The sequence below is a fragment of the Delphinus delphis genome, chromosome 2, assembly GCF_949987515.2.
Source record: "Delphinus delphis chromosome 2, mDelDel1.2, whole genome shotgun sequence".
Taxonomy (NCBI): domain Eukaryota; kingdom Metazoa; phylum Chordata; class Mammalia; order Artiodactyla; family Delphinidae; genus Delphinus; species Delphinus delphis.
Genome location: NC_082684.1, coordinates 131,708,555 through 131,731,849, shown reverse-complemented (window position 1 = coordinate 131,731,849; position 23,295 = coordinate 131,708,555). Strand labels below are relative to the sequence as shown.

Below are 23,295 nucleotides of genomic sequence, written 5' to 3'. Positions count from 1 at the left end.
GGGCTGTGCAAGATGGTTGAAGGCAGGGTCAAATCACACAAGACATTGATTGTGAATCAGGGGAGGATGGGCTTTATCCTTTAGGCATGGGGGTATTTTACAAAGATCAATCTAGGGTAGAATGCAGGGAGAGCCATTATCAGACTTCTGCCGTGGTCCAGGGGTGAGGCAAACCAAACTTGAATGTGGGGAGGGAACTAGGCAGGAGGAGAAAGGAGAGAGAAAAACAGGGAAAAACCAAAGATGATTGCCAAAACTTGAATCTGAGTAGTGGGAGAATCATTCTTTTTTAAAAGGAGGAGGACTTAGGAAGCAAGTTCATTTAGGGTGAGAAAGATATCGGGTTTATCTCTAGATGAACTGAGCTATAATGAGACCTGTTAGAGTAACTAGGCTCCTGGAATTCCTTCTAAAGGGCAGGGAGTTCCCCCTGCTCCTGGGGAGTAGACAGTTCAGCCTAGAGAAGAGAGGTGGCCCCGGATGGCTGCAGTGGCAGAGCTGGGGCTGCCCAGGAGGCATGGTGGATGCTCAGAAACTGTGGTGATCATGAACTTTGGGGCCTTTCCTATTCAGCATCCAGTGTTCTCTCCTAAAACCAGATCTCAGCTGTCCCTCTCCTGATCAAAAACCTTTCATGGCTCCCCAGTGCCCACCATCCAGCCCTCACAGTCTGCCCACAGCATTCACTTCCCACCTCACCTCCAGGGGCTCTTACTCCACACCCCGCCCTGCTCTACTCCAGCCCCCACCACCCCATGATGCCCCTTCTCTAACCGCACCAGACTGTCCCCCACCCCTCCAAGGTCAGGCCTCTTCTGGCCTCTGCCTTTGTCCATGGCCTTCTCTGTTCTCCCCTGAATTCCTCCCCCTACCCCGCCATCCTCTGCCTGGTGAACTGCTTCTCACCCTGCAAATTCCTGCTCAGACACCACCAACACCCCCTGCTGTGATCCTCTGCACCCCATGGAAATTTTACCAGTCTCTCTATTCACGTCATATTAGTATGTGTCTAAGCTCCCAAAGTTGTGGGCTGTGTCTTACCTTTACAGCCCCCCAGTACCTCTTTGCTCAGTTTATTATCTTACTTAAACCATAGATGGGATCTATTTCATACAACATTATTTGGGGCTTAAAAATACACAAACTTGGGCTTCCCTGGTGGCGCAGTGGTTGAGTGTCTGCTTGCCGATGCAGGGGGCGCGGGTTTGTGCCCCGGCCTGGGAGGATCCCACGTGCCACGGAGCGGCTGGGCCCGTGAGCCATAGCCGCTGGGCCTGTGCGTCCAGAGCCTGTGCTCCGCAAGGGGAGAGGCCGCGGCGGTGGGAGGCCCGTGTACCGAAAAAAAAAAAAAATACACAAACTTTCTTTATAGTTAGTAAGCATTCAAAGGAAATTTGGAGTCAAAATAAATCAAATGTTAATATTGTAAAGAATGAGAATTAGCTGTCCTTAGCCATAATTCAGCAAGTAAATAACAGAGTTGGCAGTTCCCTTTATTCAAACCCCTCACAGCCTGTAATCACACAGTGCCAAAGAGAAAGCCAGCCTTCTTTCTCTGATACTCTGATTTTCAGTCCAAATGTTTTACATCATGTTGTAGAAAATCACACAGGTTCAATTCTTTCCAAACTCAAAATGCCAAAGTAATCTGAACTGAAAAAAATCAGTGTGATATGTGTATATTTGTTTAACAGAAACCATAATCTGGACATTTTATCAGACTGGACCTGGATCTACCCAAAGAGAGATGTTGCGCTTTTTTTGGTCATTTTTTTTCAACAGAATTTTTAGGCATCACTGCATGCATTTACCGTTTTGACCAGGAGGAATGGAGGACATTTTTGAGATTGAAATTCTTAAACAGGAGCATCTAGATAAAAGCAGGACTTTAAGGAGATTTCAGGAGCCTCTTATCTGAACTCCAAAGTTAAAATAAGATAGATCGGAACAATACAAGGACTTCCCTGGTGGTCCAGTGGTTAAGAATCCGCCTTCCAATGCAGGGGATGCGGGTTTGATCTCTGGTCGGGGAACTCAGATCCCACATGCCGCAGGGCAGCTGAGCTCACGCACCACAACTACAGAGCCGGTGTGCTGCAACTACAGATCCCACATGCTCTGGAGCCCACGCGCCACAACTACAGAGGAGCCCGTGTGCCCCAACGAAAAGCCCGCATGCCACAATGAAAGTTCCCACATGCCGCAACGAAAAGACCCGACGCAGCCAAAAAAAAAACAAAAAAGGAACAATACACCTCATAATTTACTTCTATCCAATAAGCATTTATTAAGTGCCAAGCGAAAGCTAAGTAGTGGGGCAAACATGTACATGTCACAGTATCTGCCTTTAAAGCACTCACCTTCTATCAAGCGAGGCAGGTATATACACATATAGTTCAGGGAAATAAACTTAATAATAGAAACCAGCCATAACATATATTTATGTATAGATGCTACTTCTTTCAAAGTTGCATCGACGTTGCACTCTAAGCCTTCTTCATACTCAGATCCTAAAACTTTTTTTGCACCACTTTTGGTCTTTCGCAGCTCTGTAGAGCATCACAGTGACAGAATGTTTTGTGTGATCTGTGCACATGGTCTCCCTACAGCATGTTTTTCTAATTAATTTTTATTGGAGTATCGTTGATTTACAATGTTGTGTTAGTTTCTGGTGTACAGCAAAGTGAATCAGTTATACATATACATATATCCACTCTTTTTAAGATTCTTTTCCCATATAGGTCATTACAGAGTACCAAGTAGAGTTTCCTGTGCTATACAGTAGGTCCTTATTAGTTATCTATTTTATATATAGTGGTGTGTACATGTCAATCCCAATCTCCCACTTTATCCCTTTCCCCCCAGTAACCATAAGTTCGTTTTTTACTGATACATCTGTGACTCTATTTCTGTTTTCTAAATAAGTTCATTTGTACCATTTTTTGAGATTCCACATATAAGTGATATCATATGGTGTCTGATTTACTTCACTCAGTATGACAATCTCTTACCTATCAGTAGATGTTCAGAGCACAGTAGAGAATACCGGGGCTTTGTCTGAACTTCTTGTTTGATTATACACGCTGTTTCCCCTTCATCACATTATGTATTTCTAGAAGTTATCCACTGAAAGTTAGCTCAAAGCTTTAGAAAAATAGATGGGGAGCAACACACTTGTGGTTCAGGATGCAGGAAACAGTGGCACCTACTTCTGCTTTGGAAATTCTGTTACCTAATCCAGTCCTGGCTGTACATTAGTATCACCTGGGAGCTTTTAAATCACTAGCTGTGCAAGCTGTACCTCAACCAATTAAATCCAAATCAATGGGAGATGCGACCCAGGTGTGAGTATCTGGGGGAGAAGGAGTCATCTTGTGTTTTTTTTGGGTTTTTTTTTTTTTTTTTTTTTTTTTTTTTTTTTTTGCGGTACGCGGGCCTCTCACTGTTGTGGCCTCTCCAGCTGCGGAGCACAGGCTCCAGACACGCAGGCTCAGCGGCCATAGCTCACGGGCCCAGCCGCTCCGCGGCATGTGGGATCTTCCCGGACCGGGGCACGAACCCGTGTCCCCTGCGTCAGCAGGTGGACTCTCAACCACTACGCCACCTGGGAAGCCCATCATCTTGTTTTTTTTAAAAAAAAAAAGTTTTTATGTGGAAATAATTTGAATTCAAATTAATGAATAAATGTTGAAAAAGTTAAAATAGTACAGAGAACCCCTGTATTTACTTATTCAGAGTCGCCTATATTTTTTCCTTCTGAACCATTTGAGGGTAAGTTACATGTACCACAGCCCTTTATCTACAAATACCCCAGTTTCAGTGAGTATTTGCTAAGAATGGGAATACTCTCTTACGTAACCACAGGATAGCCTGCAACTTCACACATTTACATTGACACAACATTTACAAGAACTAGAACAAAAAATTTCACAATTTGTATGGAAACACAAAAGACCCCGAATAGCCAAAGCAATCTTGAGAACTAAAAACGGAGCTGGAGGAATCAGGCTCCCTGACTTCAGACTATACTATAAAGCTACAGTAATCAAGACAGTATGGTACTGGCACAAAAACAGAAAGATAGATCAATGGAACAGGATAGAAAGCCCAGAGATAAACCCACGCACATATGGTCACCTTATCTTTGATAAAGGAGGCAGGAATGTACAGTGGAGAAAGGACAGCCTCTTCAATAAGTGGTGCTGGGAAAACTGGACAGGTACATGTAAAAGTATGAGATTAGATCACTCCCTAACACCATACACAGAAATAAGCTCAAAATGGATTAAATACCTAAATGTAAGGCCAGAAACTATCAAACTCTTAGAGGAAAACATAGGCAGGACACTCTATGACATCAATCACAGCAAGATCCTTTTTGACCCACCTCCTAGAGAAATGGAAATAAAAACAAAAATAAACAAATGGGACCTACTGAAACTTCGAAGCTTTTGCACAGCAAAGGAAACCATAAACAAGACCAAAAGACAACCCTCAGAATGGGAGAAAATATTTGCAAATGAAGCAACTGACAAAGGATTAATCTCCAAAATTTACAAGCAGCTCATGTAGCTCAATAACAAAAAAACAAACAACCCAATCCAAAAATGGGCAGAAGACCTAAATAGACATTTCTCCAAAGAAGATATACAGACTGCCAACAAACACATGAAAGAATGCTCAACATCATTAATCATTAGAGAAATGCAAATCAAAACTACAATGAGATATCATCTCACACCAGTCAGAATGGCCATCATCAAAATATCTAGAAACAATAAATGCTGGAGAGGGTGTGGAGAAAAGGGAACACTCTTGCATTGCTGGTGGGAGTGTGAATTGGTACAGCCACTATGGAGAACAGTATGGAGGTTCCTTAAAACACTACAAATAGAACTACCATATGACCCAGGAATCCCACTACTGGGCATATACCCTGAGAAAACCATAATTCAAAAAGAGTCATGTACCAAAATGTTCATTGCAGCTCTATTTACAATAGCCAGGAGATGGAAACAACCTAAGTGTCCATCAACAGATGAATGGATAAAGAAGATGTGGCACATATATACAATGGAATATTACTCAGCCATAAAAAGAAACGAAATTGAGCTATTTGTAATGAGGTGGATGGACCTAGAGTCTGTCATACAGAGTGAAGTCAGTCAGAAAGAGAAAGACAAATACTGTATGCTAACACATATATATGGAATTTAAGAAAAAAAAAGTCATGAATAAGGGGTAAGACAGGAATAAAGACACAGACCTACTGGAGAAGGGACTTGAGGATATGGGGAGGGGGAAGGGTGAGCTGTGACAAAGCGAGAGAGAGGCATGTACGTATATACACTACCAAACGTAAGGTAGATAGCTAGTGGGAAGCAGCCGCATAGCACAGGGAGATCAGGTCGGTGCTTTGTGACCGCCTGGAGGGGTGGGATAGGGAGGGTGGGAGGGAGGGAGATGCAAGAGGGAAGAGATATGGGAACATATGTATATGTATAACTGATTCACTTTGTTATAAAGCAGAAACCAACACACCACTGTAAAGCAGTTATACCCCAATAAAGATAAAATTTACCAGTATTTAATTTACCGTCCATACTCCAGTTTTGTCAGTTGATCTAATAAAGTCCTTTATAGCACTTTTCTTCCTCCAGTTCAGGAGCAAATCTAGGCTAGGTACTGCATTCATTTGACATTTCTCCCTCTCCTCATTTAATCTCTAATGTTTCCACAGACTTTGTCTTTTATCGTATTGACATTTTTTAAGAATACAGTTCCCCACCCTTAAAAAAATTTAAGTGTTCCTCGCTGTCTGATGTTTCTCGTGACTAGATTAAAGTTAAACACTCTCAGCTGAACCCTGGGTTAGGGGTGGTGCGCCCTTTGCAAGGTACCACGTCAGGAGATACACAGTGTCTACCTTTTCTCACTGGTGCTATTAATTTTGATCACCTGGTAAAGTGTTGCCCAGTTTCTTCACTGGATAATTACCCTTTCTTTTTCTCCCTTGCAACTAATAAGCAGTCTGAGGGGCTGACAAGACCACTGGAATATATTGCTCCACATCAAAATTTCCCCCCAAGGTTTAGTGTGTGTTGATGATTTCTAGCTGATCCAATCTTTACCATGATGATTGCAAAATGATTTTACAACTCCAGCACTCTCTCTATATTTACCAGTCGGCCCTTGAAATTTTTCATAAGCAAGAGCCCTCCCTTCTCCCCCATGTATTTATTTATCTACTTACTATTGGTATGAGCTCATGAATTTCCTTTTCTTTCAGTAATTTGTAATTTGTTACTATACTTATTTGGGTGCTCAAACTGTCTCAGATGTGGCCAATAGGAGCTTCTTCAAGGTGACTCCTATGTCCTTGTGACATGTCCCCATCATCTTTGTGAACACTTCCTTACTTCCAGGCTTATCTTATACCTACCGTGCCCCATCCCTGGAACTAGTCATTTCTCCAAATAAGGGTGCCTTTTCATGGGGAATGGTATTAGAGACCAAGATTAAGGTGCAGGGTATGCTTATTGCTAGTGGGGTGTCTCTGCTTCTTAACCCTCTTAGCAGACAGAGCTAGGAAATATATGCATGTATGTATACATATGCAAACACATAACAAAAATACACAGACTCACATACGTATACATATATATGGTGTACATATAAACATGCACATATACCTACATATCCATGATTTCAAAATTATGAATTCACACTGATATCTTAAATTTAAATCCATGCCCCACAGTGTTCTGTGTTGCCTTCCCCCATTCCATATTTGTACGCCTCCATTTCCACGGTGAGATCCCCGGCTCCCAACAAGAAGTCCAGCCACTTTGGGAAAATGTTTGGCAGTGCCTACTGCAACTAAGCATACCTATGCCTTTAACACAGCAATTCTACTTCTGGGTATATTCCCAACAGAAATGAGAACTTATGTCCACCAAAAACATACAAGAATGTTTTATAGCAGCTTTACCCAAAGGAGCCAAAAACTGGAAACACCCAAAAGTCAATCAACAATAGAAAAGTAAATCGTGGCATATTTATATGATACTAAATTGCTATGAAAAAGAATGAACTACTGATAAATGCAACAAAGTGGATGAGTCTCACGGGCATCAAGTTAAGTAAAAGATGTCCGATGCAAAAGAATATGTATGTTATTATTCCATTTATATGAAATTCATAAACAGGGAAACTGTGGCTCCAGACGGCAGAGTAGTGACAACATTTGAGACTTACGAGGATGGGGTAAAGACTCTGTGGGGACCGGAAGGAGCCTTGTGGGGGGCTGGAATGTTCTGTATTTTATCCAGGTAGTAGTAACACAGGCGTAATACAAATATTTAAAAAATCAAGCTATAAACTTATCATTTAAATACTTTACTATATGTGAGTTATATCCTATTTTTTTAATTTAATACAGCTATAAATTGGGCTGCCAATGCAATTAACTCAACTGAAAATGACTGAATCGGACCAAATTCACATGTGTTCAGGAAATGACAACTCTATCAGAACTTAATCATCTGCCTGACAACTACTCCTTTTCTGTTGTAATACACATCCAGTGTCAGTAATGGGAAAATGGGGGAAAAAATTGTGCATCAAAGGATTTAACAGTACAGTACGTGGGCTTACTCAGTGTCTTGATATAATTTTTTGTTGAGTTGAATTGGACTGTCTTCTACACACACACCCCAAGGGTTAATCACAATCCAAACCCTTAATGGTTTATGCTTTGTGTGTAAAGTCACGCGATGATAGGTGTCCTCTGGGATTGCTTACTGGTAACTTGAAATCCATGGAAAAGTCAGCTCTGGGAATCCTAAATGCTCAAAGACAGGGTGGGAGAGTGCTATGGAGAGAGCTTCAGGGATAGGGTGGAAGGAACATAGGTGTCAACCCCCAGACTGGACCTTTTGGTCCCCTCCTCTCAGTGTGGGCCCTTTTGCCCAGGCAAAGCCAGTATATGAGAAGTGAAACCATTTCTCCCTCGACTGAGAATCCTTCTCTTTTGATCAGGACTCAAAAATAAGAGAGGAGGGCAGGAAGGTGTGTAGTGCTTCTCCAACTTTAAATGTACCACAACCACCTGGAGGGCTTGCTAAACCTGAATTCTGGACTTCACCCATGTTTCTGATTCAGCCGGCCTGAACCTACAGTATCTACCAGTTTCCAGGGGATGCTGGTCCAAGGACCACACTTTGAGGATTACTGGTGTAATTGCATGAATGTGGAATTAGAGCATCAACGTCCAAGTCCTAAATGCTACCGAATAGTCTGTGACCTTGAGCAAACAACTCAATCTCTCTGAACCTATTTCCTCACCTGTATGATAAAGATAATACGTGTCCTGCTTGCCCTATAGGATTGGCATTCATATTATGAGTTCATTTGTGTTTTGAAAACCATAATCACTAGACCAGATGTTCTCCACTTTCATGTGCCGTGGACTCCCTTGGCAGTCTATGGATACCTTCTCAGAATAATGTTTTTAAATCCATAAAATAAGATACAGAAAAATCCAAAGGAAACCAGTTATACCTAATTATCAAAACACTTCAGAAAACCAATTTTTACTATACATAGTAACATGCTCCTTTAACATTAAAATAGGCGATCTCATGGAGGGTCTAATAACTATTGTAATTCTAAAATAGTGATGAGTTATTTAACAATATTTCATAATATCTGTAACATCCATAATGTCTTGTGAATAGACAAGTGATTTCTATTGGTGACAAAGCCACAGCACTGCTAATACTGTTACGGTTTGTTGCCTACAGTTATAATAGAAGGAATGCTAAATTTCTCTTGGAAGCTGGTGAAAATAAAGATGTAATTGACAGACCCCTCCATGGTGGTAGTATGAAGTGAATAGTTGTGCTCCATTTTCAGGGTCTCTAGATTAGCTGAAATATTCTGAGACTCAGTTGGGATCATGCCCATATGTGGGCTTCTGTGGAAGCTCATAGACCAGACCGAAAATGGCGGGACTCCAAACCTTCAGCTACATCACGGCAGTGGCCAGTGACATCTGACCCCTTCACCCTTAAGTTTGTTGCGCTGCTTCCCTAACAGCTTCTAAGAATGGGTGAAACATTAAGAAGCTTGGAATTTTGTTAATAGGAGGAACTTAAGCTTCGTTTCCAAGGGAAGAAACAGACATCTAGATCACAGTGATCTGTTTGCTGTAAGGAAACCACCTTCTTTATTTGATTTTGGAAGCCAGGGTTTGGGTCATCAACAGTGGGCATTAAGATGGTGGGATAAGGCTTCCCTGGTGGCGCAGTGGTTAAGAATCTGCCTGCCAGTGGAGGGGACACGGGTTCGAGCCCTAGTCCGGGAAGATCCCACATGCCGCGGAGCAACTAAGCCCATGCATCACAACTACTGAAGCCCGCACGCCTAGAGCCCGTGCTCCTCAACAAGAGAAGCCACCACAATGAGAAGCCCGCACACCACAAGGAAGAGTAGGCCCCGCTCACTGCAACTACAGAAAGCCCCCCACATGCAGCAACAAAGACCCAATGCAGCCAAAAATAAATAAATAAAAATAAAATAAAATAAGATGGTGGGATAAGGTATATGAGAAGCAGGGCTTGGACATATTAGCAATTCCTATACGAACCTTGGAGAAAGGCATTATTGGTGCAGATAGTTTAGGCCAAATATATATGCTCAGCGTCGTCAACTAAAACTGGAATAAAACCCAAATGTCTAACAAGAATAGAGATTTCCTCTTATTGACATAGTTGTGAAGTTGCCTTTCGAATAGGCTTTGCCAAAGCTAGATCTTTAGTGAACACACTCATTAGCAAGAACCATGAGTCACCTGCACCTTTTTGTGGGCTAGCTCTGGACACCATTAATAGCTCTGGAACTGCTTACAGGCACAGAAATTGTAGATGCAGCTGTTTTCAATATGCAAGGCCAGGCCAGATGGGGGCTAGTTTTGGAGCTATTTCAGAAGCTAACCTGTGGGCATATGGAATCAGGACCATGTTTACTAAAAATCTGATGTGGCTTTTTTTTTTTTAATGCTTTGCTATTATATGATTAAAGATTCATCTAAACCTTTAGAGGGAATGTACAGGTAATAGTAGTGGATGGTAAAAAGATTCAGGATCCCAATGTTTCATTTCCTGGGGGGCCTTTGATGCTCTCTCCCATACAGTACTTCAAGTGTTCTTTAATGGACTTTTTGGTTTCCAGATAATAACCTCTTCTACAATACTGCCATTAAAAGCAATAAAATCTTAGCCAAAACCTACCTTAATTCTGAGCTCCTGATGCTCTGAATGGTCTTTTAAGGAGAAGCTGTAAAAAAAAAAAAGGGAAAATCTTTATATCCCTTAGTAGTATTTCTGTAGTACCTTGTCCTTTATATTAATTAAAAATTTTAAGCTTTAAAGAAAGTAATATATGCATATGGTAAAAAAAAATTTAAATGGTAGTAAAAAGATATAAAATGGGAAATAAATGTCTCCCTTCTAATCTCCCATCCCAACCTAAACCCCGGTTCCTGTCCCCAAATGTTAACAGTTTTAGAACCATCTTTCCCTGAAATGTTTTCTGTGTGTGTCTACATGTTTTATGTATATGTTTTTATTTAAAAGCATATCACAGGGACTTCCCTGGCGGTCCAGTGGTTAAGATTCTACGCTTCCACTGCAGGGGGCGCGGGTTCGACCCCTGATCAGGGAACTAAGATCCCACATGCCCACTGTGCGGCCAAAATGAAAAATATTCAAGTAAGAAAAAGAAAATTTTTTTTAATGTATCACAGAGATCTTTTCATACCCACGTACACAGACCTGCCTCATCATTTTTAGGGCCACATGATATTCCATTGCATGATTATCCAGGGTGACAATTTACATAAGCAATCCTCTACTAATGGATATTTAGGTTGGCCTTAGTTTTTCTCAAGTTAAAACAGTCTGCAGAGACTATCCTTATTAAAAACACTTTTGTATACTTAGAAGGATAGCCCTCAAGTAGTTTCCTAGAAGTACAATGCTCACGTCAAGAGGATGGGCATTTAAACATCCTCTTGACCTGAGAACAGATTGTAACCAAACTGCCCTCCAAGGTTGAATCGGTGTACATTCCCACCAGCAATGTCATGGGTGCTTGCTTGTTTGCGTACATGTCAATTCTGGCAGTATTAAATTTTTTAAACATTTGCTGATCTGGTGGGTCAAGAATATTACATTGTGGTTCTGACTTGCATTTCTTAAATTATAAGTAAGGTGGAGCATCTTTTCATTTGCTTGTGGAATTTGTATTTGGTTTTCTGTGCATTGCCTACTTATCATTCTTTGCCTGTCTTTCTTTTGAGCTGTTGCCTTTTTCTACTAGATATTTTTGCATTCCGTAAGTATTAAGTTCCTCCTACATGGTGAGCAGTATGCTGGGCACTAGAGCTCACCATTGTTGGTGAGGAAACACCACTGTCTTTGCCCTTTGGGAGCTTACAATACTGGGACACAAACATTAACCAAGTCACGCTCTGAATGGGTGTATGTACAGACTGAGTTAAGTGCCCTGAAGGAAAGGCTCTTGCATCTCTTAGAGCATGTGAGAAGAGAGAGACCTGGACTGAGGGTAGGAGAAGATTACCTGAAGTAGCTGACATCTAAAGAACAAATAGGATTTGTGGTTAGGGAAAGCATTTCTGGAAGAAGGAACAGCATTTTGGAGGGAATGTGATGTATCAGATGAGCTAAAAGAAGGCCAGGGATCAGAGCACAGAGAGTAGAATAACAGTGACACAAGATGAGGCTGGACTACATCACCTGGGCCCTGACCCCATTGATGATTGAGGGGTTCTTCTCCTAGAGAAATAGAAAGTATTGAAGGATTTTGAGCCACAGTTGGTTATCAAATCTGCATTCTGAAAAGATCACTCTGGCTGAAAAGAAGGTAAACAGGAAGACCAGTCAGAAGGTTTTTGAGTTAGTCCATATGAAATCTGATGGTACCTTGGCCCTGGATTATGACAGTGGACATGAAGAGAAGTAGATGAGGGCTTCCCTGGTGGCGCAGTGGTTGAGAGTCCGCCTGCCGATGCAGGGGACATGGGTTCGTGTCCCGGTCCGGGAAGATCCCACATGCTGCGGAGCGGCTAGGCCCGTGAGCCATGGCCGCTGAGCCTGTGCGTCCGGAGCCTGTGCTCCGCAACGGGAGAGGCCACAACAGTGAGAGGCCCGCGTACCGCAAAAAAAAAAAAAAAAAAAAAAGAAGTAGATGAGTTCAAGAAATATGGAGAAGGTCAAATAAAATTTGATGATGGATGGGATATAAGGGATAAGGAAGGGAGGAAGTGTCCAGGATGATTCCTAGGTTCCTAATTAGATGGATGGTGGTACCATTTACTGAAATAAGAACCACCATATGATCCAGCAGTTCTACTCCTGGGTATACATCAAAAAAAAACTAAAACATTAATTCAAAAAGATGTATGGACATAGCAGCACTATTAACAATAGCCAAGATATGGAAGCAAACCAAGTGCCCGTCAACAGATGAATGGATAAAGATGTGAGATATATATATATATATATATTATATATTCCATTACATATATATATATAATATTACTCAGCCATAAAAAGAATGAAATTCTTCCATTTGCAGCAACATGAATGGAGTTAGAGAATATTATGCTTAGTGTAATACGTAGGACAGAGAAAAACACTATATGATATCAGTTATATGTGGAGTCTAAAAAAATAATATAAATGAATGTATATGCAAAACAGAAGTGGACTCACAGACATAGAAAACAAACTAGAAGTTACCAAAGGGGAGAGGAAAGAGAGTATAATATGTAAAAATACTAAATCATTATGCCATAAACCTGAAATTAATATAATATTGTAAATAAACTATACTTCAGTTAAAAAAAAGAAATACTGGAAGAGGTCAAGGATGAATTCAGGCTTACACAACACATCTGAGTGAAGCTGTCAAATAGCTAATTAGATATAAAAGTCTGGGACCAGGGAGTTCCCTCGTGGTCCAGTGGTTAGGACTCCGCACTCTCACTGCTGACGGCCTGGGTTCAATCCCTGGTCAGGGAACTAAAATCCCATAAGCCTGGGACCGGAGGAAAAGTCTGGATTGGAGACATAAATATGGAAGTCACTGGAATATAGTAATTAAAGCCATGGGCAAAGATGCAATCACCCATGAAAGGAGTACAGCACCCAAATCAGCTCTGCTCTGAAGCCTTAAGGAACACTAACACTTAATGGCCGAGTAGAGAAAGATGAGACAAAAAAAGAAAGAACAGATGAGCAGCCCGAGAGCAGGAGGAAAACCAGCTGAGCGAGGTGTCCCAGAAACCAGTGAAAGAAGGTTTCAAATAGAATGGAGCAGCCAGTAGTGCCAAATGCCGCTGAGACATCTAATAAGAGGAAGGCTGGAAAATGCCCATTGGAATGGGCAACATGGAGGTCCTGGTGACGTTCATTTGAATTGTTACAGTGAAATAATGGGGGCAGGAGTCAGACTGGAGATGATTGAGAAATGAATGGGAAGTGAAAACACGGAGACACCATATGGACCCCTCTCAAGAAGTGTGGTTTTGAGAGAAAACAGCCCCAAACCTATTCATCCTCATTCTCTACTCTTGACCCTTCCTTGCCACTCAGTAAGCTGAAGTGATTTTCTAATTTGGTATTTGATGTTCCACAGCTGTGGTCTCCCAGGAGCCATGGCAACAAGCCAGCCAGGGATAGCGTCTGCAGGGGAGGCCGCCTCAACCCTGGGGGCTCTTCCACCTCTCAGAGCAGCTTCTGACTCTGCAGGCCTGGGAAGGCCCATTGTAGAAAACGCTGGTGAAACTGGCTTTAAGAAACAAAGAGTCCTTATATTTTAGAGACACCTACTGAAAACTGTAAGGATAAACAGTGTCTGGGATTTGCAAAGTGAAAAAAGCTAAGCCAGGAGTTGATAATTATTGAAGCTGGGTGATGGGATGGGTACATGGAGGTTTACTATACTGTTCTCACTACTTTCGTTTATGTGTAAATTTTTTTCAAAATACATTGTAAAAAAATTAAGTTTAGTAACTATGTAAATTGAAAGTACGCAGAGCCAGTGACTGTCACAGGCCCACGGTTGACCATGCCACTTAAAATGGGATCTCCTTTAAATCCAATTTGCCATTCGCTTGTGGGTTTCAAGGTACCAAATGTCTAAGGGAGTCAAGTCTGCTCTCAGATGCTGCCCTTTCTTCTCTCAATAACTCTAACACCTTGTTCCTGGCCCCTCTTCTCCGTTCTTACCTCCCTCCTGAGTCCACTGTTATTGGACTCCAAATAGCAGTTCTGTCACTTGTCTTCATGAACTTGAACAACTTCCTTCTCAGACTTGAACCATGTTCTGAAAGATGAGGATGCACATCCGCTTAGCAATGTTGTGAAGATGAATTCTGACAGTGTATGTGGGAGTAGGTACATAGCTACACCCTCAAAAGTCCACAGAAGTCAGATAATACAAATGAATGAAGATGACCAAGTAGGAGAAAGTCCTGTGACCCTTTTAGCCTGTCTTTAGCTTTGCCACTTTTAGTAGACATACCAGTAGGAAGAATTTTAAGAAATTTTCTATTCTATAAGGAAAATATTAATTCAGCATGATCATAAATGGAATAAATAATCTATATTCATAAATAAATGGGTAATAAACTGAGACTTAGCCTCAGTGTTGGGGATCACTAGGGAGCGGTGGGGAGTAGGGCAAGCCAGAGCACGCAGGCCCCATCTAATAGAGGCAGTCCTCCTCAGCTCCATGACTCTGCCATGAGAGAATGTGGAGCCAAGGTTAACATGTCTTCTTGTTTTACAAGAGAAGCTAGAACTCTAAAATTTTTATGTGAGATCTCCCAATTCTTAAATTTGGTTTCAATTATTTACAAAAAAAGAACACTACAATGGCTAAACTAATTCCATTTGTGGGCCAAAAGCAGCTCATGAGCTGCCAGTGTGCAACCTCTCACCTAGATAATGGGATAGAACACAGTTTCCCTTCCCCGCCCCCTTATCTTCCACCTCTAACTTTCTCCTTTCTCTCATTTTCCACATTCTTCTCTCCTAACCACGCCCACCCTTCCTTTCTAGACTAAGTCCAAGTGGTAAAAGGGATTGAAGTGGGTTGAAGAAGTGATGAAGCCCGAAGGGCTGTGATCTAGATGCCTCATCCTGTTCCAGGGCCTAGGCCAGTGCCCTGCACATAGTCGATCATAATGACAAACCCGATGAATGAATAAGCCAGCAAGTAGGGGGCAGTCAGTTTCTTGTGCACACCTGGGCTTACCTGAGGACTCTCATTTTTCTCAACAGCCTTGCGAAGTCGTTCTGGCCGCTCCATCATCAACGGGAACTGGGCAATTGACCGGCCTGGAAAATATGAAGGAGGAGGGACCATGTTCACATACAAGCGACCAAATGAGATTTCGAGCACTGCCGGAGAGTCCTTTTTGGCCGAAGGTCCCACTAATGAGATCTTGGATGTCTATGTGAGTTTGAACTCTTGGCCTGGATTTTGTATCTTCTTGCTTCTCAGGACCACACTTAGAACAAATAAACAACAAATATTGCCCTTGCTCAATAAGACCGTTTGAGCGGCGCCTTTTGGGGTGCCCTTACATGCTTGGCATTCCTCTCTGCCCCTCATCTCCGAATGTACCTAGCTCATAGAAACCTTAAACTCTCCCAGATGCTTATTACCCTCAGCGTTTATTGAGCCAGTAAAACCAATTTTACTTGTTGAACCAAATCAGAGGCAAAACATACCCTTTATTTCATGAGCATTGGCTCTCCTCCAGGCACTTTCCTCCTGTGCTAATTTGGCGTGTTTTCTTTTTACGGCAAAAGAAAACAAGACGAGACCACTCACAGTTCCCAGCCCTCTTCAAATTCTATTAAAGCAAGTGAAGAAACAAGAACTCCAGAGTACTCCAGATGACACAATAAAGCTTGGAGTAACAATATAGAGATTTACCAGTCGTTCCCTGCTTCGCAGAAGACAGAACTTTGATTTCTTTGACAAGAAACTAAAGTATTAAGTTGCCCCGGAGTTAAAAATGGTCCTTATTTTTTAAAAGAAACCACTAGACTCCAATCTTCTTAAAAAGATCAGGAAATAAAAGGGGACCGGAAATAAAAGCTCAAAATCACGTTTTGATAAAAAAGAATTCGCTCACCCATAGATATGTATTCTCTCACCATCTCCAAAGCCGTGCTGGTCTACTTGATATTTGCCGAGTTCGAATTTTATAAATATGACTTGTCTAACTATACAGTTACATGTTCATTCCCTTTGGGCCTGGTGGCTCATGGACTAGAAACTACAAAGGAAGTCTTGTTATAGCTCATTCTGAATACTTTTTTATAGACTGACCAGCTGGTGTTGGTCTCCGGGTAAGTTTCGAATGGCATTAGGGGTAAAAACTCAGGTTGTTAAAGGCCCACTATGGGTGGTCTGGGTTGTGGTGGCCAGTAATAATTTCATAAATGGGACAAGGTTTGCACTGGCAGAATGTTCACACAGAAGAGGCACAGTAGAGGGGGGAAGGCTTTCCAGCCCCAGAATGACTGTTGGATTGTGTGAAAAGAGAAGTGAGGGGACTAGGAGTAGACAGCAAGGACCTGTGGTCACACCACCGTGTCCCTCGGGGGTTCTCTGCTCCCCGCCATGGTTCCTGGATGTAGGGGGCCCAGGGGTTCTCATGTCCGCCTTCTGTTGGGTGATTTCTAGACGGGAGGCCACGTTTCACACGTAGGGAAGGGGTAAAGGCTGATGGTGTAACTGGGTAGAATAGACACCCTCATGGACCAAACAGGACCCACCCATGCAGGAGTGACTCAGAGAATGCCTGTAGCTAACAGGACCTCAGAGATCAACTGGATTCTCACCTCCTGCTTCTCCAGATGAAGAAATCGAAAACCATGAGATTGAGGGACTTGCTCTAGGTGACCCAGCGGGTAAAGAGGAGACCCCCTTCGTAAAGCAGTAGAGACAGAAATATCACAGCGTGACCTGTCTCCTTGCCTGGCTCGTATTTTCACTGCAGATTTGCATTCCGCGGCTGCATTTAACCCACCACCCTGCTTCCCTCCAGGAAAGCCATGAGCACAAAGGATTTTGTGCTCCAAAGCCAATAGGGAGGGATTTATTCTGCTGAGCCGTGCTGGTTTGTTTCGCGTACTTGTCCCGGACAATGTTTCATTGCTGACTTCCACAGCCCTATGCAGCTTTTGTCATGGGTCCCTGAGAGAGAATAGGACCCAAGGAGACTTATTGCCCTTATACCTGTCTTCCTCACCTTATCTCTCTGTGGTTCTGGAACTTTCCATGGATGAGAGGGGATGGGACCCAGAGAGTCAATGAGGGAGAGGGTTGGGTCAGACCCTTCCTGAGTCAGCCTCCCGGGCCAGGTAGAGGACTTGGGAGGAACCTGGGGGATCTCGGGGCGACGCTGCCAGAGGTCTGGCCCTTCCTTACATGACCCTGTCTCGCCACCTAGTGTTCAAACGGGTTCTCTGTAGTGAAAACTTAAGTGTCTATTTTGGATATTTTGGGGGCCATGAGGAAAATCTAAGCAATGGTAGAGGATGGTTGGGAGCCGACAGAAAGATTCCCTACCATTGCTCCCATCTTCCTGTTTAAAATTTATAAAATCTTGACTTTCAACCTAGTTTTCTTCTTATTCTCTCAAAGACTACGTTCTTCATTCTTCAAAAGCAGATAGCAAAAAGCCATCTGGAAATAGCTTTCGTTTAGTGTGTCACCAGTCCGCTAATATTATTAGATGTAAATCAGTCCACTCATTTATAGTTAGTGCCACTTACACCATTGAGCCCAAAGCCAGCAGGAAGGGGATATGCATGTGTGCCAGTGCAGTGACATTGACCTTTGTGTCGTCAGATGATACACCAGCAGCCTAACCCAGGAGTCCACTACGAGTACGTAATCATGGGGAACAATGCCATCAGCCCACAGGTGCTGCCTCACAGGAGACCAGGTAAAATTTCTGGTTTTGCTGCCGGTCACTCCGGATCATTTCCTTTTAACGCCCTTTCTCTCTTCTTCTTGTGTATCTGCCCTCTGTCTCTTGGTCAACACAGAGAAAACCCATGGATACATATTTCAGAGTCAATGGGCCTTGATATCAGAGGATGCCTCACCATTTGCCTGGGCCTTCACTGATAAGAGTGTTTCATTCACTTGACTCAAAAATGAAGTGAACATTCTCAGTCTGTCTTTCCAGTTCAACATTTTGAAATGTCTTTTATATTAGTTTCCTATCACTGCTCTAACAAATGACTTTAAACTCAGGAGCATAAAGCAACACAAATTCACTGTCTTATAGTTCCGGAGGTCAGAAGTGCAAAATGGGTTTTGCTGGGCGGGAATCACGGTGTTGGCAGGCTGTGCTCCCTGTGCAGGCTCTGGGAAAGAATCAGTTTCCTTACCTTTTTCAGCAGAGGCCACCTGCGTTTCTTGCTTCATGGCCCCTTCCTCCGTCTTCAAAGTCAGCTGAATAGCACCTTCAAATCTCTCTCTGCCTCTGACCCTCTTCTTCTGTCATCTCTCCTTCTCCTGCCTCTTTCTTATAAGGACCCTTCCGATTACACTGAGCTCAGCCAGATAATTCAGGATAATCTCTCCATCTCAAAATCCAGGATAACTTAATCGCATCTGCAAAATCCCTTTTGCAGTATAAAATAACACATCCCAGGTTCCAGATATTAGGACACAGGCATCTTCAGAGGGCCATTATTCTGTCCACCACGTGCCTTTTCTCTTGGTCCCCTTCTGCTTCTGCTAACACAGCTTTCACCTGTAAGAAAAGAACAATGAATTCACACCTAACAATCCACCTCTTCCCTGTGGGCTCCGCTGACAGAGCCAGCAGCTTTGCTTGCCTCTGCTGGGTACAGCACAGCCCCTGGCTGATATTTCTTTACCGAATGGTGACGGAGCCCACCACCCAAATGGAGACTGTCTTTTCCATCTTTCAGACAGAAGGGTCTGCAGAAATATTAATACGAATCGCTCATAATCACTCACACGCAGAGTCCTCGCTATGTGCCAGACACTGCTGGGCCCTTCACATAGACTAACTCATCAAATTCTCACAACTGTGCTCAGAGGGAGGTACTGTTATTAGCCCCATTTTAAGAGTAAGGAAATGGAAGCTTAGAGAGATTGAGTGACTTGCCCAGGTCCCACAGTGACCTCAGGTCAGCCTGGGTCACTAGCCCCTGCGCTTATTACACTGCCTACAGGTGACCTGGTCCAATACCTGTCCTAGGAAGTGAGGGGACAGATGTGAGACCTGGCCGTACGTCCTTCTCTGGGCTGCCCATTGGATAACCAGGTTATCTGATTGTTACAGGTCGGGGAGGAGCCACCCGGCACGTGGGGTGCATGTGTTGTCCAAACTCCAAGTCAGCACACTCAGCCTGAAAGAATTTTTAAGCCATTTCCAGGAGCAATATACAGTCTGAGAAACCAAGTTCAGATGGGGAAAGATTGAGATTACTGATGCTGATTTATAAGGACAGTTGGACAGACTATTTGAAATCATATAGGATGATGACGAGTCTCAGCTAATGGGTAGCGTGTGGTTCTGGGATCAGCTGCCGGGGCCAGGGCAGGCCAGGAGGGGTCAGCTGTAAAGAGTTGGTGAGGAGAGGCAGTCTGGACCAGGCTTCATCCACCGTTATCAGTGGAGTCAGGAGGCCAGAGCTTGAATTCAATTCTGCCACTTTCTTGCTGTGCGCCCTCAGGCAAGTCAGTAACTTCTCTGAACACATTCACTGTCTACAAAATAGAGAGGGAAAAAATACACTCAAAGGTTTTATGTGGGAGGGGGAAGGTATTGAATAAATTAGGTGTCCATCCTAGCACAGTGCCCGGTACCTATAAGGTACATAAAAGATTCTAAAATGTTTTATCTGATAACATCTTGGACAGTTTCCTTTATATCAGTATGCTGGTCTTGATTCTATTAGTTTCATTTGCATATAATATTTTAAACTATGAAGTATTATAAGTAGCCAACTAAATAAGAAAGTGCTGCTGAAAGAGTAGAGAAAGCTCTAAGGTTTAACTGCATTTTATAGTAACCTCAGGATTTGCCTCCTTATTTTATATTAAACTAATGAATGCTTGAACACTATTCAATCAAAACAGAAATATGTAAAGTAAAACGCGACTACTCCACGACTGCCAAAACTTAGAAGCATCCAAGATGTCTTTCAGTAGGTGAATTTGGATAAAGGAACTGTGGTATATCAAGGCAATGGAATATTATCCAGTGTTAAAAAGAAATGAGCTATCAAGCCATGAAAGGACACGTAGGAATCTTAACTACATGTTACTAAGTGAAAGAAGCCAATCTGAAAAGTCTGCATATCGTATGATTCCAAGTATGTATGTACGGTATTCTGGAAAAGACAAAACTATGGAGACATTAAACAGATCGGTGGTTACCAGGGATTAGAGGGGAGGGAGGGATGGATAGGCAGAGCACAGAGGATTTTCGGGCAGTGAAACTATTCTGTGTGATACTACAATGGTCGATAGATGTCACACATTTGTCACAACCCACAGAATGTACAACACCAAGAGTGAACCCTAGTGTAAACTATGGACGTTGGATGATAAGGATGTGTCAGTGTAGGCTCATCAGTTATCACAAACGTACCACTCTGGTGTGGGATGTTGATGGTGGAGGCTGTGCATGTGTGGGGCAGGAGAGATACGGGAACTTTCTAGACTTGCCACTTGATTTTGCTGCGAACCTAAACTGCTCTAATTAATATACGTATTTTATATTATATATATATGTCTATTTTTTAAAAAAGCAGTATTCCCAACCTCAGCCCTCTCCCAGCTTCCCAGAGGGAATCTCTCTTTACAATTTGGTTGGGACCCTACCCAGCCCTTTCCGTACGTATACAAACATGTATGTGGCCAGTTTCAATATTTGTCTACAATATAAGTGTGCCAGGAACATCACATGCCAGTCTTTTCCATAAGCCAACATAAATCTAACCTCAATTTGAAACTTCTCTGAAACTGGTAGAATAACTCTATCTCAGTCAATCTGGGGGCTCCCACACACACCCCAGATAGAGGAAAGATACCTGTCTGGCAGGTCTGTGGTGCTCAGGAAACCCAAGACCTCAAACACCTGCCACTCCTCACTTTGGAGGTCTCTCTCTCTCTCTGTCTCTCTGTCTCTGAGAAAGCGCTCTCTCCACTTTTCCCTCCTCCTTTCCCTGGGCTGGCCCCTCTGGGACCTGTTATCCTTACTGGGAGCTCAGGCTTTCCCTGTGGGAAGGAAGAACTGTTAACTTCCTGCACCTTTCACTTTCACTCCTGCAAAAATCTCAGACAAGAAAATCTAAGAACTTGGCCACTTGGACTAGGAGAGGAGGAGGCACAGAGATAAAGAACAAAACACAAATTAATCTCTCAAGGGCTTCCCTGGTGGTCCAGTGGTTAAAACTCTGCTCTTCTGGGCTTCCCTGGTGGCGCAGTAGTTGGGAGTCCGCCTGCCAATGCAGGGGACACGGGTTCGTGCCCCGGTCCGGGAAGATCCCACATGCCGCAGAGCGGCTGGGCCCGTGAGCCATGGCTGCTGAGCCTGCGCGTCCGGAGCTTCTAATGCAGGGATCATGGGTTTGATCCCCAGTCAGGGAACTATGATCCCACATGCTGCAAAATGTGGCCAAAAAAAAAAAAATTAGTCTCTCAAAAAGTGTCCAGCCACATCTGTGTATGTGTATACAAACTGAATTGCTGCTGTGCTCTTTTCTTTCACTAAACAACCTATGGGTCATATCTCCATGTCACAACATGTATTCGCTTCATTCTTTTAAAAAATAGCATAATATTTCATTCTTGGTTGTAGTATAATTTATTTGAACCACTACCACTGGTAGACATTTAAGTTCACTTTACTGTTTTGCTGTTTCAAATTAGGAACCATACTTATACATACCGCTTTATATAAAAGAATGTGAATATTTGTATGACAATTGTCCTGGAAACTGAATCCCTAGGTCAAAAGGTATGTGCATTTAAAATTTAGAGAGATATTGCCAAGTTGCCCTCCAAAACTTTGCGTGTATTTGCAGGCTCACCCAATGTGCAAAAGTGTGTTTTCCTGCACCTTCAGCGAGGGGTTTAGGGATTTAAGGGTTTCCAAAGTTTCTTGTTAGGTAAATAGAGTTGCTGTTGTTAGTTGCTTTCTCGTGTAGTTCTTTAATTAGGAAGGAAGCTGAGCGTTGTTGTGTGACTTTTGACTGTGTGTATTTCTTCTCATGTGAAAAGAAATTGCCTCTCCCTGTGCCTTGCCCACTTTCCCTACTGTGATGTTCATCTTTTTCTTATTCATTTTTAATAATGTTTTTAATATTAGGGAAATTAACATCTGCCTCTTTTAAATATATGTGCTCTGAATTAGAAATGATCTCATGCTACCTAATTTCTAATGTTGGAGCCATTGCCTCTTTACAACTCACCGTCCAAACCCATCTTCTGTGGTGTGTGCACTTGCCTCTCCTAGGGGAGCCCTTCAACGGCCAGCTGGTACCAGAAGGGGGGAACCAGCAGGAGGGAGAAGGGAAAGAGGGGGACGAAGAGAAGGCAGACGTGCACGGCGGGGCACCTGAAATATTCACCTCGGAATCAGCACAGACCTTCCCGGTCAGGCATCCTGATAGATTCTCTCCCCACCGGCCGGACAATGTGGTCCCACCAGCACCACAGACCCCACGGCGGAGCCGGGATCACAACTGGAAACAGCTGGGGACAACGGAGTGCTCGACAACCTGCGGGAAAGGTGAGCTCATGTGCGGGCTAGGAGGGTCTCTGCAGATCCCCGAGCAGGAGTGGGGAACATGCAGGTAGGCCCCAGGCACGTGGCAAAGCTTCCCCTCCTTGAGCCTGACTGTGAGATTGCTCGTCAGTGTGAGGCTGTGTTGGGGGTTCCCAAAGACCACGCTCAGGCTCGGTGATCCACCCGAAGGACTTAGAAAACTCAGAAAACCTGCCGTGCTCATGGTTCCAAGTTGTAACAGTGAAAGGCTACAGATTGGCATCAGCAAAGGGAAAAGCACGTGTGACAAAGTCCAGGACACACCAGGCGCCAGCCTCCAGGTATCCCCTCCCAGTAGGGTGGCACGGGGATGCACTTGGTTCTCTCAACAATATTGTATATGAGCCGAGTATTGCCAACCAGAGAAG

General features: G+C 43.2%; 1 protein-coding gene across 2 annotated transcripts in view; it reads left to right on the top strand.

Annotated features, from left to right (window-relative positions):
* Positions 1–23,295, top strand: part of THSD4 (thrombospondin type 1 domain containing 4) — a 566,477-nt gene that overhangs the window by 521,997 nt on the left and 21,185 nt on the right. For both annotated transcript variants that reach the window (XM_060005674.1, XM_060005675.1), the window contains 3 exons: positions 15,372–15,547; positions 17,959–18,055; positions 22,616–22,891. In XM_060005674.1, the coding sequence (XP_059861657.1) occupies positions 15,372–15,547; positions 17,959–18,055; positions 22,616–22,891 (549 nt within the window). The remainder of the gene's footprint in view (positions 1–15,371; positions 15,548–17,958; positions 18,056–22,615; positions 22,892–23,295) is intronic.